We start from the raw sequence: 14,256 nt of genomic DNA, 5'->3' as shown, positions 1-14,256 counted from the left end.
ACCCTGATTTCACCCCTTTAATACCAATTTCAGATTTCTGGCCTCCAAAACTGTGAGAAAATAAATTTCTGTTGTTTTAAGCCATCAAGTTTGTGGTAATTCATCCCAGGAGCAATAGGAAACTAATACCAGCAAATAAGGACACAACTCCATTCGTCATATGGTGGCTGAATTACAAACACTGGTAGACTATGAACACAAAGATTCAGCAAAAATTAACAAAAGCATTCTGTCTGAAACAATTGGCTGTATTGAATTTATAAGGGCATTTATATTTTGTAAGTTATGTACTTTACATCTTTTATATCAGTAAAATATAACTGTATACGTATACGACATTTTAAAAAAGGTAGCAACGAGCAAAGAGAATGAAAGTGTTAAACTAAATGGGTGTAGTCAGAGAACAGAATATTAAATTTCAAAGATTTTAGAGGTGAACACTGCCAAGAGGGACAACGTCCCAGTTTGCTATGAGTTTCGTGGCTGAAGCTCAAGGATCCGTGATGCTTACATGCTGCATGGGCTCCCACCACATACCACTACACCTCCCAGTTATCCATATTAAAAAAAATGTGTTAAAATCAATTTCCATTTTATGAAAAGCAAAATAAGACACATTTCTGATAGGCACCTACAAGAAAAAATCTTGAAATACCTACTGGAATTTTGATCTAAAAATGACCAACTCATGGACCGGCAGAGGAAGTATCTTAATACCCTTGAGCCTGTGTCCGTGGGGCTCCCATCTAGGGATGCCCTGAGCTTCAGTCAAACCTTCCCAGTCAACTACTGCAGTTGGCTGACCATATTCCAGGATTTGGGCCTGGTGCAGGTCAAAACAAAAATGGATTTTCCATCACACCCAGCAACGATCTGACTCTTGGGTGACAGGCTGACACAAAGCAGAGAACCAAATCAGGGTTGGTTCCCACACGATTCCCAATAGGGGATAAGCCCTTTGTAGGAGTGAGCAGAATGTTCTGTTCTCTATCCAGGGTAACCTCCCCCTTTGCCTGGTGTCCAGGTACGTGGAAAGCAGCATTATTCAACATGTAGACCATTCTACCAATCAGTCCAAGACAGGATAAGGAGCGTGAGCCAGAATGTAATCAACTTCAGAATGGATACTTCCTTCATTGAGAAAGTCTTGCTATGGAAAAAAATGTCAGCTGAACTAAACAGTGTGTTTAGCGACACTGATGATCTACAGTTACTGGCCCACAGATCAAACTCTGAGTAGCAATCATATGGAGAGCTACTCCTCCCCTGTCCTTACCCAAGCTAGATAAAAATATTTTAAACATTTTGGCCCTCTGAACTGTATTTTCCCAGCATTTCCCATATTCTACTGACACATTTTTCCTTTGGATGTGTTAACGCTGGTGGTGAAAACTACCACCCTGGCACAGAACTCTCCTGGATTATGTTAATTTAGTTAGTCCAACTCTCAGTATTCCAGGGCAGCTCATCATTCGCCCACACCAGCTCCTCTTCCCTTTAATGAAACACAGTGATCTCACTCAGATCTGTGCAAGTCTTCCCATCCAACTGCATCTCTGCTGATGCCCAGTGTCCTTCCAGGTCCTAGACTCTCCCAAGCTCCTTCCACCTGACAGCATCCAGACATGAAGACTCTGCACCTAGCTCTTAGCAAGGCTGGCCCCACTGTACCCTTCAGGCCTCCACCATGTGATGGTTCACCTTCTCAGGGAGGCTCTCCCTAACCCCTCTAAGTTAGCTCCCTCTTGAATTCTCCATTACAGTTCCCTACAAAACATCACGAAACTCCCCTCAGTTTGCAACTTTATTTCTATGTACCTGTGTGTCATCTCTCCCACGCAATAAACTATGAACAGAGGGCAGGGAGCATGTCTTCTTCATTCATTATTGTATGTCTCATTCGTTATCGTATTATTGTAGGTGTATCTAACACAGTGTCTGGCACTTAGTAAGTACTCAGTAAATACCTGCTAAATAAGTGAATAAATTACCAAGTCAACTACTTAAAGAAGGGGTTTCTAAGGAAAACCTATTTAAGCAATTACTAATTTATAAATCAAAGAACTGTTAACCGCTTAAAAAAGAGAGAGAGAAAATAATAAAAACACGAAAGAAAAGGTGTTGTGGTTACCATACCTTGCCTCTCCTGTCTGAGACTCCATCTGATTAACCCAAGATTTGTAAATATCCACAGGGTCAGTTTTGATATTGAGAGATTTGTCATCCATAATCTCCTTAACCACCGGGGCCAAGATCTGTCTCAGCGCATTCTGGCCCCTGGCCCCACGGTTGAAACTTACAACCATCTTAATAACTGTAGGATTTCCTGTCACGATTTCTTGAATCTGATCTACTTTTGACCTATAAAACATAAATACAAATTCAATTCAAACTAATCATAAATCTACCAACCTAAACATCCTTCCTACTTAAAGATCCCATCTCCTAAAAACAGAAATATGATAGTTGGAAGGAAAGGGTTACAAGCTCTTTCCCTAGAAACACTCCCCAACACTCATCTGAATACCGCACCTTCCCGTTGTTGTTGCAAACTCAGTCATAGGAACATGATCAGGTCCTTCATGAGCTAAAGATGTGAAATCTTCATGTTTGGACCAGCTTTTAAAAAATTCTATCTTAATACAGAATATTCCTAAAACTAATTTAGCAAATCTCTATCACCTCCCCAGAAACAGCGACACTTTATATTAGTGTTTATTATATTAGCTTATAATTAGCATATTAGTTTATATTGTGTATATATTATTAGTTCATATTGGTATACAGTATATATATAATTAATATATAATTAATTTGTATTTTCAGTATAATTAGTTTGTGTGAGTGCATAATCTATATTATTACATTATAAAAGGTAAATGCTTCTTTAGAATAAGTATCTCACACATGTCACAGTATTGAGAAAAGGCACAGGCAGGCCTGAATCTCAAACTATGAGCACCTATGACGGTGGGGAGGGGTCCCATGTATGCCCTGCAGAAATCTGTCCGTACTTGATTTCCTCCTGCAGTGCTGTCTTAAACAGCCGCAGGAGCAGGTACTCCTCTCGCTGGTTGGATGCATAGTTGTAGAGTGTGAAGATTACAGAGTCCATGAATTTGGTGGACTTGTTCTGGGGCATCTGAAAAATCAGCTTCGCCAGATAGGTGGGGTTGGTCTGAAACGAAAGCAAGGGATAAGTAATTTCTAGATGACATGAAGGCTGGCACAAATATTCAAGATTTTTCAGCTTGAAGGATTAGAAAGTACCTGAGTAATAAAGAAAAATAAGATAGCCCTTTGCTCATCTCTCAGTGGAAATCAGAAGGACTTTCACAGAGATCTATGCATAAGGTTTTCTTGAGAAAAGTAAATTAGCTAAATTTTACAATACTAATTCCAGGAGCCACTCACCTGCAGTAAATAAAACAGGTGTTGATATGCTTCCAACTTCTCTCTCTTCTCCTTGCTCAGAGCCTTGAGACCTCCCTTCTGTTTATTTAACATCATCATATCAGACAACTGTTCCTTATTTTTTTTGGTAAGTTTTTTACTGTGGGAAACCACGTCCTATAAACAAACACATATACATAAATCAAAAAGCTTTCAAAGATGAAACTCTGGGCATTATGGAAAGGTCTTTTAGCACCTAAAAACTTTCATGAAGGTCTACTGCACTGGCAGATCCCCTAAATATTTTAGAATCACTACACTGTACCTTATTTTCAGTACATCAATCAAATCCATTCCTACTTCCATCTTCCTATAAAGAACCTCATCTATAAAAATGTCCATTGATTCAGGAAACCACCTTCTAGGAATCTATCTTACAAAGTCTTAAACACAATAAAAGCTACATATACATTGAAACATTAACTGCAGTGTTATTGCATAATAATAAAAGTTGAAAATGTCAAATAGTCTAGAAAAAAAGAGGTAACTCAGATTATTTCCTGATAAATTATTACACTGCCACTAAAAATAATATTTATGATGACTTAACATATGGAAAGTATCTTATCCTCTATATTAAATTAAAATGTAGGATATAAAATGATTGTTAGGGTAGTGGAATTATGGGATGGTTTTTATCTACTTTTCTCTATTTAAAATTTTGTGATTAAATCACTTGATTTCTTATTTAGCTTAAAAAAAAAAAAGGTATGGCGTTCGGTGAGAAGAAAGCCAGCCTCCTACCCACTCCCTGCAAGTCTCCTAGGGAGAGACAGGGGTACCAAGCAGGACAATGTACCCCAAGGCCCTTACTGGCACTGGACCATACCTGTAGTGTAATTTTATTTTTCACTAGCAGTCCAATTTTGATATCCATGAGATTGAGGTCATTCTCCAGCTGCTGGTTAGAACGGATGAGGGTAATGACCTCTTCCCTCATCTTCATAAGATCAAGCTCCTCCTGAAAATCCTGGTCACTTTGGTCAAGCAGGTGGACAAATTTTCGGACCACAACCATAGGGGGATCCTCAGCATTGACTGACAGAAAGAAAGCATGTGTCAGACGAGGAATGGAAGCGTCAATAAAATGGAAAACATCAGCACTGTCTTAAAAAAAAAAAAAAGCTCTATTCACACGTAAGGTATTTGTTTATTTTTGAGATGTGCAAAGACAACCACCAAGTGCAGTCTTCCCAGTCATGCTATTGCTATGTTGTTATGTGGAAGGCGAATACAGCAAGCAACAAGACATCAAGTCACAGGTGAGCAATGGGGCTTAAGTCACAAACAGCACCCTACCCCCCCAAGCCTTGCCTGCAGGACAAGAAAAGAGATCCGTGGAGAATACTCAGAACCTGACGGCTCTCAACCACTGCCTCAACTGTCCTCTGCTGAGCCACAGTTACTCACTGAGAGTCTTGTAGTCATCACGAGCTTTGTTTGCCCGAATAAAAGCCTGGATTTTGATAATGTCATTCATCTAAGGAACAAAAAAAAGAAATTCCTTTGTTCTTCTGTCCACCACAAACACAGCAAAACTAACTCTACTGGTCCTTGTTACCCAAGGGTACTCACATGGTCTCGGAAATACTGTAGGCGATCTCTGTAGCGCTTTCTAGCTTGATGCATCCTTGCCAAGGACTGAATCTGTGGAAAAGGAAAAGGCGGTCCTGGAAATTAGAAGAGCCCTTCATCTCCACACATATCATGCTCTCGTCCCACGTTGAGAAACCCTGCCTGGGCTACACACCTTTATAACTTCATCTTTATGGGAGCGCAGGTAAGCTAAGCGGTCCTGATACGCCTTCTTCTGCTTGTATCCTCGCCACTGCGACTGAAACCATCAAACATTACATGCGACACATTATTTCCCAAGGGTCAGAGGAAGTTAAAAGATTCTGTCTTGAGATACCATCCAAGTGCAATTCATGATGCAGCTTTAAAAAGGATCACGTCCACCAGTGACAGGGGAAGGGAGGCCTGGGCTGTACCTCCACCAGGAGAGCACACTGGCTAACTTCCACCTCCCTGATGTGAGCACAGCACTTCACACCTTAAAGTGCATCTGCACAGATGCTCTCATAGGCTCCTTACAACAAATCAGGTGAGGAAGGTAAGATAAATATTAGTATCCCCATTTATAGATGAGGACACAAACTTAGAGAAGAGGTTTACCACTACCTGGCAGTGCTGGAGCCATAATTCCTAACCCAGAATTGTTTCTGTGACATTGTGCTTCCCTGTGATTGAAGCAAAATTGCAGTTGCTTCTCTCAATATTCAAATCTGACACAAAGGAACAGTCTTAGAAGACAATGAGGTGCCCAAGAAGAACTGCCACTGAGCTGGACAACTCACCACACTAAACAGCAACGAGCACACATTGATTCCAATGGTAGGAGCGGAAGTGCTTGTCAGAAGAAGGACAAGACTAAGAGGTCAGAAGACAGAGGACATACTCAGACATTCGATCGTAGGAGCTGACTTTTTATTACCCCTGCTCTAGAAGCCCACTTGTTGTCTGCATAATAGGCACTGAAATACCTGAATGCAGGTGATGGCAGGGATTTGTTTCTTTAGGAAATTCATCCTGGATCGGAATTCCTGCCGAACTAAGTATCCCCTGAAGCAAGCCTGCAGCTTGGTGATCAAGCCTTCGTTGGCCAGCCAAAGCTGTTCTCGGTTATATGCAGCAGTCACCCCAGAGATGGAACTCTGAAAAAGCAATGGTCACGTGAGAAGACAAACACAGGTGAGAATGGACACAAATTTTTACACAGTATCACACAAACTAATGCTTAAGGCTTTCCAAGGCTATACTAGATCTTTAGCCAAGAAATGGGAATGCAGACTTCAGATCTATTTTTCAAGGCCAAGTTGTCCTCACATCCACCCAAAAAGTCATAAACAAAAACTTCACCTTCTTTTACCTCATATGTTATTTCCTTTACTCACCTACCTAACACTGGCTGTGCCAGGAAGTGTGCTTGCTGATCTGGGGTCATTGCTGACAAGAAGACAGAGTAACAGGTGACAACACCAAGGCCCAGATCCCCTGGAATGACACAGAGGAGGGCCCTGCAAGGGAGTGGACAGACTACAAATCGTCTTGAGAAGTAGCCTAGAGTGTTTGAACTGTTACTACAAGCACTGGAGAACCAGAAAACTTGCAAACAGGAATAAAGCCATCAGATTTATTTTTAGAAAAGCAGCACTGTTAGCAGAGTAGCTGACAGATTAGCCTGAGTGGGTGAATTAGGATGCTGTTATCGTATAATCCAAGTGGGAGAGGACCTGGCTTGAATGAGGGCAGGAGTGGTGAGAATGGTTAGTGAGAACACCTGGTTACCCACCTAATATCCATGGTATATGGATATACCATGTATCCCCCCGTCCTTGATATCAGAGCCTTGAATTTTGTTTTTCCTGGGCAACAACGTGTGCAGTTAAAGACTGCACTAAATTCTGGAAAGCACTGATCTAGGTTACATATTAGAATAATCCAAAAAATGAGAGGAGGTGGAGTACACGGTCTGCAAGGAACTGGGAGAGAATAAAATCAAGAGACAAGATAAATGATAAGTTTGGGAAAAGAGACTTTTCTTTTGGGAAAAGAAAATGATGAAGGATTCAGTGAAAATCCAGATTCACTGAAAGGGAGGAAAGTGGAGAGTGGGAGAACCAATTTGATGGTCACTGTTTTTTGTTTTGTTTTGTTTTCAGGGAGGTAGGAGGTTAGGTAACGTGCTGAAGTAACATCACTCCTCTGTTTAAAATTCTTAGGTCCAGGAGCCTGACTCTAGACTATACTACAAAGCTACAGTAATCAAGACAGTATGGTACTGGCACAAAAACAGAAATATAGATCAATGGAACAGGATAGAAAGCCCAGAGATAAACCCACACACCTATGGTCACCTTATCTTTGATAAAGGAGGCAAGGATATACAGTGGAGAAAAGACAGCCTCTTAAATAAGTGGTGCTGGGAAAACTGGAAAGCTACATGTAAAAGTATGAAATTAGAACACTCCCTAACGCCAATACACAAAAATAAACTCAAAATGGATTAAAGACCTAAATGTAAGGCCAGACACTATCAAACTCTTAGAGGAAAACATAGGCAGAACACTCTATGACATAAATCACAGCAAGATCCTTTTTGACCCACCTCCTAGAGAAATGGAAATAAAAACAAAAATAAACAAATGGGACCTAATGAAACTTAAAAGGTTTTGCACAGCAAAGGAAACCATAAACAAGACCAAAAGAAAACCCTCAGAATGGGAGAAAATATTTGCAAATGAAGCAACTGACAAAGGATTAATCTCCAAAATTTACAAGCAGCTCATGCAGCTCAATAACAGAAAAACAAACAATCCAATCCAAAAATGGGCAGAAGACCTAAACAGACATTTCTCCAAAGAAGATATACAGATTGCCAACAAACACATGAAAGAATGTTCAACATCATCAGAGAAATGCAAATCAAAACTACAATGAGATATCATCTCACACCAGTCAGAATGGTCATCATCAAAAAATCTAGAAACAATAAATGCTGGAGAGGGTGTGGAGAAAAGGGAACACTCTTGCACTGTTGGTGGGAATGTAAATTGATAAAGCCACCAGGAGGTTCCTTAAAAAACTAAAAACAGAACTACCATACGACCCAGCAATCCCACTACTGGGCATATACCCTGAGAAAACCATAATTCAAAAAGAGTCATGTACCAAAATGTTCATTGCAGCTCTATTTACAATGGCCAGGACATGGAAGCAACCTAAGTGTCCATCAACAGATGGATGGATAAAGATGTGGCACGGGCTTCCCTGGTGGCGCAGTGGTTGAGAGTCCGCCTGCCAATGCAGGGGACACAGGTTCGTGCCCTGGTCTGGGAAGATCCCACATGCCATGGAGCGGCTGGGCCCGTGAGCCATGGCTGCTGAGCCTGCACGTCCGGAGCCTGTGCTCTGCAACGGGAGAGGCCACAACAGTGACAGGCCCGTGTACCGCAAAAAAAAAAAAAAAAGAAGATGTGGCACATATATACAATGGAATATTACTCAGCCATAAAAAGAAACGAAATTGAGTTATTTGTAGTGAGGTGGATGGACCTAGAGTCTGTCATACAGAGTGAAGTAAGTCAGAAAGAGAAAAACAAATACCATATGCTAACACATATATATGGAATCTAAGACAAAAAAAAAAGATCATGAAGAACCTAGGGGTAAGACGGGAATAAAGACACAGACCTACTAGAGAATGGACTTGAGGATATGGGGAGGGGGAAGGGTAAGCTGTGACAAAGTGAGAGAGTGGCATGGACATATATACCCTACCAAACGTAAAATAGATAGCTAGTGGGAAGTAGCCGCATAGCACAGGGAGATCAGCTAGGTGGTTTGTGACCACCTAGAGGGGTGGGATAGGGAGGGTGGGAGGGAGGGAGACGCAAGAGGGAAGAGATATGGGAACATATGTATATGTATAACTGATTCACTTTGTTATAAAGCAGAAACTAACACACCACTGTAAAGCAATTATACTCCAATAAAGATGTAAAAAAAAAAAAAAATTCTTAGATCCAGGGCTTCCCTGGTGGCGCAGGCAGTGGTTAAGAATCCGCCTGCCAATGCAGGGGACACGGGTTTGAGCCCTAGTCCGGGAAGATCCCACATGCTGTTGGAGCAACTAAGCCTGTGCGTCACAACTACTGAGGCTGTGCTCTAGAGCCTGTGAGCCATAACTACTGAGCCCACGTGCCTAGAGCCCATGCTCCACAAGAGAAGCCACCGCACTGCAACGAAGAGTAGCCCCCGCTCACTGCAACTAGAAAAAGCCTGCGCACAGCAATGAGGACCCAATGCAGCCAAAAATAAATAAATAAAATAAATTTATTTAAAAAAAAAATCTTAGGTCCATACACAAAACACTAAGTAGGAGTGTCTCTGTGGAGGTTAGTTAGATTCTCAAAGGTGTACACGACCCAAAAAGAGTTAAAAATCACTCTGCTGGAAGATCACCCTGGCTTCCTTCAAGTGGCCTGTCAGGTCCTTGCCTCTCTTCTCTGCCTCCTCCACTTCGCATGCCAGTCAAAGGACCACTCGTCCTCCCTGAAATGGCCCATGTTCCTCCAGTCCTTGATGTCCTTCCCCACACTGTCCTTTCTGTCCAGAATAGACTTCCCTCTGTTTCTCATCTGCTAAAATGTTATCTATGCTGTCTTTCTCCAGGATAGAATTAACTGCTTCCTTAACATTTCCTCTATTTTACTGTTATTAGAGCATCTATTTCTCTCTGTCTTACATTGCAGTACTCAGTTCTGTGCCTGCTATTTTTACCACAATATTGTTAATAACTGGAAAGTAGAGACTCTGATACATCTTTATAGCCCCTCAACGCCCAACAGAGAGAGAGTTCAATGAGCTTAGTTAAATTTAATCACCTGTGAAACCATTAGCAGTGAAGATGAAACACTGGGAAGGTACGAGACTATAATTTCCCTCAGAGGAGAACTTTAATAAACACAAGATAGAAACTCATTCCTCTGATAGGTGAGTTCTGAAGAAAGGGACTATTTCAGTTTTTACATATGTGAACATTCCATTTTTTTCTATACAGGATTTGGGAATAACTGCCCAATGGAAGTAGATAACCTTTTTAAAAGTCCTTTACTGTCCCTTCTCTCTAGGAATCTTTGTGTGTATTAATCATGTGTCTAATCATGACCCACAGGAGCCTACTGAACAACTTCCCTCAATATATTTCCCTCTCCTTTCATGTACATTAGACAACTCCAGTTTGATAACCACGAGCTTAGCACCAGGTAACGTTGGAAGTGCTCAACAGCCTGTCAAGGACAAAGTAAGAGGCCATTACATACAAGGACTGCAAACTTAGTACCTCACCTTAAAAACTAACAGTGGGCATAAGGTAAGTACACACACGACTGAAACAAATCCAAGTTGGTTAAATTCTAAATGAATACAAAGACTATGGGGGGGGGCTTGAAATGAAGATGGAGAGGGGAAGGAAAAGGAATTTTAATAAGAGTTGTAGAGGAGGTGACACTTTGAGATGGGTGTGCCTGGAAGGATAAAATTTTGACAGATGTAGATGGCAGGGGAGGGACATCTCACGACAGCAGGAACTTTGTTTCGTTCATGACTATATCTCCAGTGTTTAGAAGAGGGTCTTGTACATATAGGAGGTATTCAGGAACTGCTGAATGAGGAAATTCTAGTAAGAGTGAACAGCATAAGCAAAGACACGGGATGAGAAAGAAGCACTTTAAAAGCTGCTATAAGAAAAAATGCTAACTTTATGTGAAAGTGCAGGTTATATTCTAACATAGTACAGTTGGAATCTGTGGAATAGTCAGAAAAGAGATTTAAAATGTACACTGGGAAAGAGTAAGAGTAGTTGCATTTAATGAGAAGTCAGAGCAACTTCTTTTGTTCTTTGCTGGATCATCCAGTTTTCTTTAAAAAGCACACAATTCATCTGACTTAAGTCTATAATCCAGATGTTTTACTAATTTAGCCCTTAAGCACTCCCACTGGAAAAATTACTCCAAAGTAGTTTGTTATGTAGCCTTAATTTTAGTCTAGGGCTTCTGACCACATGCCCTGTTCCTCCTAAGTAATATTACCTCTAAAATACAGGTACTTTCCCTCAGCTTCTTCTTTTGTAAAGAAATGAGACCTACCTGGATCTCCTCCCGAGAAAGCTGCATAGAATTTTGCACAAAGTCTGGGGGTTCATCCCATCCTCCTTCCAGCGTCTTCAGATTGTGGTAATAATAATAGCCACCTTTTACCCAGTGCTTCACCCACTTGCTGTTATAATCTCCTGGAAGAAAATAAAGGAAAGATGAAAGAAACCCAGAGCCACACTCCCCACATTCATATGTCTGATACCATAGGATTGTTCTGGTAAGGGTTAACAAGCTGAATGAAGACCATTCCAAAACCTGTCCCTGGGTCTATGAGAGTAAAGAGCGATCCTAAGTCCCTCTTAAATTATGACTTTGGGGCTTCCCTGGTGGTGCAGTGGTTGAGAGTCCGCCTGCCGATGCAGGGGACACGGGTTCGTGCCCCGGTCTGGGAGGATCCCACATGCCGCGGAGCGGCTGGGACCGTGAGCCATGGCTGCTGAGCCTGCGCATCCGGAGCCTGTGCTCCACAACGGGAGAGGCCACAGCAGTGAGAGGCCCGCATACCGCAAAAAATAAATAAATAAATAAATAAATAAACTATGACTTTGTAATGTCTCATTTAGCTCATTCATATCCACAGTATAAAAAGAAAATACCTATGAAGTCCAAATGGGGAAATCAACCTTGACTGCCTCTGTTCCTTCCAAAGCCTATACCTAAGTAAGACCTTGTGCGTCAGAAAACTATTCTGATAAAAGACTTACAGCCATTCAGCCTCTCTAGTTAATTTTAAAAACAGGGCCATGAAACGGGATGAAAAATCTTATCTTTATTCCCCTCTTTTTGCAGATAAACTTTTAAATATCTACAGGCTTAGGTAATCAGAACTACTAACACCCTATGAAAGATAAACGTTTTCAGAAAACTGACCTTTTTATTAACATAGCCACCCTCAAGGGGAAGAAAAAGAATATTTTCAAAAATAGGAATATTATCTCCTTGGGTCTTTAAAATAAGCCTAATACTGTACTTCTGAAGTACCTTTCCCTATAGCTTGTCCCTTTGCTCTACATCTGCCCTGTGATATTTTCAAGTTCTTACTTTCAGGGCACATATTTATTTACCCAAACTCACCTGCTGCCAGTTTTTTCTTCTTGGCTTCAGCAAGGTCACTCTGGTAAGTTTCACCACATTCGGGGATGACGCCATACAAGCCGACATCAGGGGAACGAAGGGCACTCAGTGTTTTTCCTACATCGCCCTTCTCCACTGCTTCATTAATGGCAAAGATTCCTAAGGCAACTATCCCAGAAGAGAACTGTTACTGGAATAGTTTAGAAGGTGTCTAGATTCACCTACTAGCAAACTGTTCCCCCTACATCTTTCTATCTTGGTCAAGCTGAGTTCTAAGATACGGAGCACCTCGCCACCCTCACTTTCCACCAGAGTAGAAATAAAACAACTGATACATACACCTCTGTGCTTCTTGGGTGTCTTTGTTGGACTGCCAGATTCCACCTTGAATTTCATCCAACCATAACACAGCTGACTCATCCTGGGTTTCCTACAAACCATTAAAAGCAAAACAATACTACAGTCATCAAATCAGGGTACATGTCATGATGGCGGCTTCTGAGACTCAACTAGAGATAGAGGAAGAAGTTTCCAACATACAAGACACATGGAATAGTAAACTGGAAGAAGCCGGGCACCAAAAAACTGGTAAAGGGTTACAAGAGAAATATCACAGATGTAGGTGATGGATATAAGAAGATGGATTCAAGTTGTTCAGGAGGACAAGAGCTGCTAGAAGGGGCAAAACGTCCCAACTGGGAAGGGGCGTAGGGACTTAAATACTGTGACAAGCACCATGACATGAAGTACTTTTTAGAAAGCCTCCTTTGCCAACAATATTCAGAAGGAGTTAATATTCTCTATGACTACTGTTTTTAGGACTATCAAGACGTTATCACATGTGAAGCCAGGAGTCACTATAGGCAATTTAATCTTATCACCAGCTTATATTCTAAAACTTGAAAGTTATATCAGTTGTTGGAAACTTAAAAACACATTTTCACACAGAAACATAATAAATGGTGATTAGTTTTCTCAGCATGGCCAACAAAAGCCTCTCTAGTCCATAGTGTAGTTTGAGCTGAATACTAGCGACAGAGGTGAAATAGAAGTAGAGTCTTTTTCTCCTTCTAGACAAGGCACCTCAGGTTTTAAAGTGTCCAGGTTGAGAGTCATGTCTGAGGCAATCTTGACAGACCCAACAAAAGTAACTGTTCCTGAGACTTGAGCTAATAGCAATTGGGATAAATAGAAGCTCAAAAATCCATCGAGACTACTTGATGTAAATATAATTTGCCAAGGCACCAATGAGGCGGCTGGGATCAGTAACTATAACTGTGTTGCCAGGTGAGGCAGGGTCTGGGCTGTGGGGCAATATGGAAAGTTTCACTGCCTTCTGCAGGCCTAGCAGTTGAAGTGCAAAACCTTAGAGGAGGCTTGGTTTTCCTCCTGCGTTACTGGGGAGAGATACACAATATTTCACTCAGCAGAGCCAAGCAGTCACAAACCCCTGCAATTTATAAAGTGCCTTGGAGACAGGGTAAGGCCAAAGGAAGGCATCTGAAATCGAAAGACGTCTCTGTATTTCAGAGTTTTAGAAAGATCATTTAACTTACAATCATAAGAGGCACCATCCCAATTTAAGAAGCTCATAGTCTTGGGAAAGGAAAACAGTAACCTGATAAATAGAATGCAAGGACAAGTCACCTAATAGCTGCAGAACTTAGCACTTTTCTACCACTGGTCAGCTTCTGTTACTGAAAATAGAAAATGGCCACACACAATTTCCTAGAGTCATACGAATAAATACTGGCAATGCTAAGCAATAGTTTCAATACGAGACGATACAATGAGTCAGCAACAACTTAAACTGAGAAGTCATAAGCTAGACGGCTGAAGGTGCAGTCTCCAAGAGAAGTGGCATAAAAACCCTTGCACCCCCAAAGCAAGTATTTCCACAGAACCAGGCCACTTCTGGCTCAGTTTTAGGCTAATGCACGCGTCAAACGGCTCTGAGCAGAGTCTACTGTAAGCAAAGCTTGGGGGCTTGGCACAACCTTCCTTGCATCCA

General features: G+C 41.4%; 1 protein-coding gene across 2 annotated transcripts in view; it reads right to left on the bottom strand.

The window, feature by feature from the left end:
* Window positions 1-14,256, bottom strand: part of IQGAP1 (IQ motif containing GTPase activating protein 1) — a 103,608-nt gene that overhangs the window by 20,668 nt on the left and 68,684 nt on the right. For both annotated transcript variants that reach the window (XM_029236400.1, XM_029236399.1), the window contains exons 16-26: window positions 12,585-12,675; window positions 12,246-12,413; window positions 11,163-11,305; window positions 5,997-6,167; window positions 5,204-5,287; window positions 5,029-5,100; window positions 4,864-4,933; window positions 4,283-4,491; window positions 3,415-3,570; window positions 3,015-3,178; window positions 2,137-2,361 (exon numbers count right to left, since the gene is read on the bottom strand). In XM_029236400.1, the coding sequence (XP_029092233.1) occupies window positions 2,137-2,361; window positions 3,015-3,178; window positions 3,415-3,570; window positions 4,283-4,491; window positions 4,864-4,933; window positions 5,029-5,100; window positions 5,204-5,287; window positions 5,997-6,167; window positions 11,163-11,305; window positions 12,246-12,413; window positions 12,585-12,675 (1,553 nt within the window). The remainder of the gene's footprint in view (window positions 1-2,136; window positions 2,362-3,014; window positions 3,179-3,414; window positions 3,571-4,282; window positions 4,492-4,863; window positions 4,934-5,028; window positions 5,101-5,203; window positions 5,288-5,996; window positions 6,168-11,162; window positions 11,306-12,245; window positions 12,414-12,584; window positions 12,676-14,256) is intronic.

The sequence above is a fragment of the Monodon monoceros genome, unplaced genomic scaffold (genome assembly GCF_005190385.1).
Source record: "Monodon monoceros isolate NGI ecotype Baffin Bay Population unplaced genomic scaffold, NGI_Narwhal_1 Super_Scaffold_21, whole genome shotgun sequence".
NCBI classification, from domain to species: Eukaryota; Metazoa; Chordata; class Mammalia; order Artiodactyla; family Monodontidae; genus Monodon; species Monodon monoceros.
The sequence above is the reverse complement of the archived record's forward strand: the minus strand, read 5'-3'. Positions and strand labels throughout refer to the sequence as shown.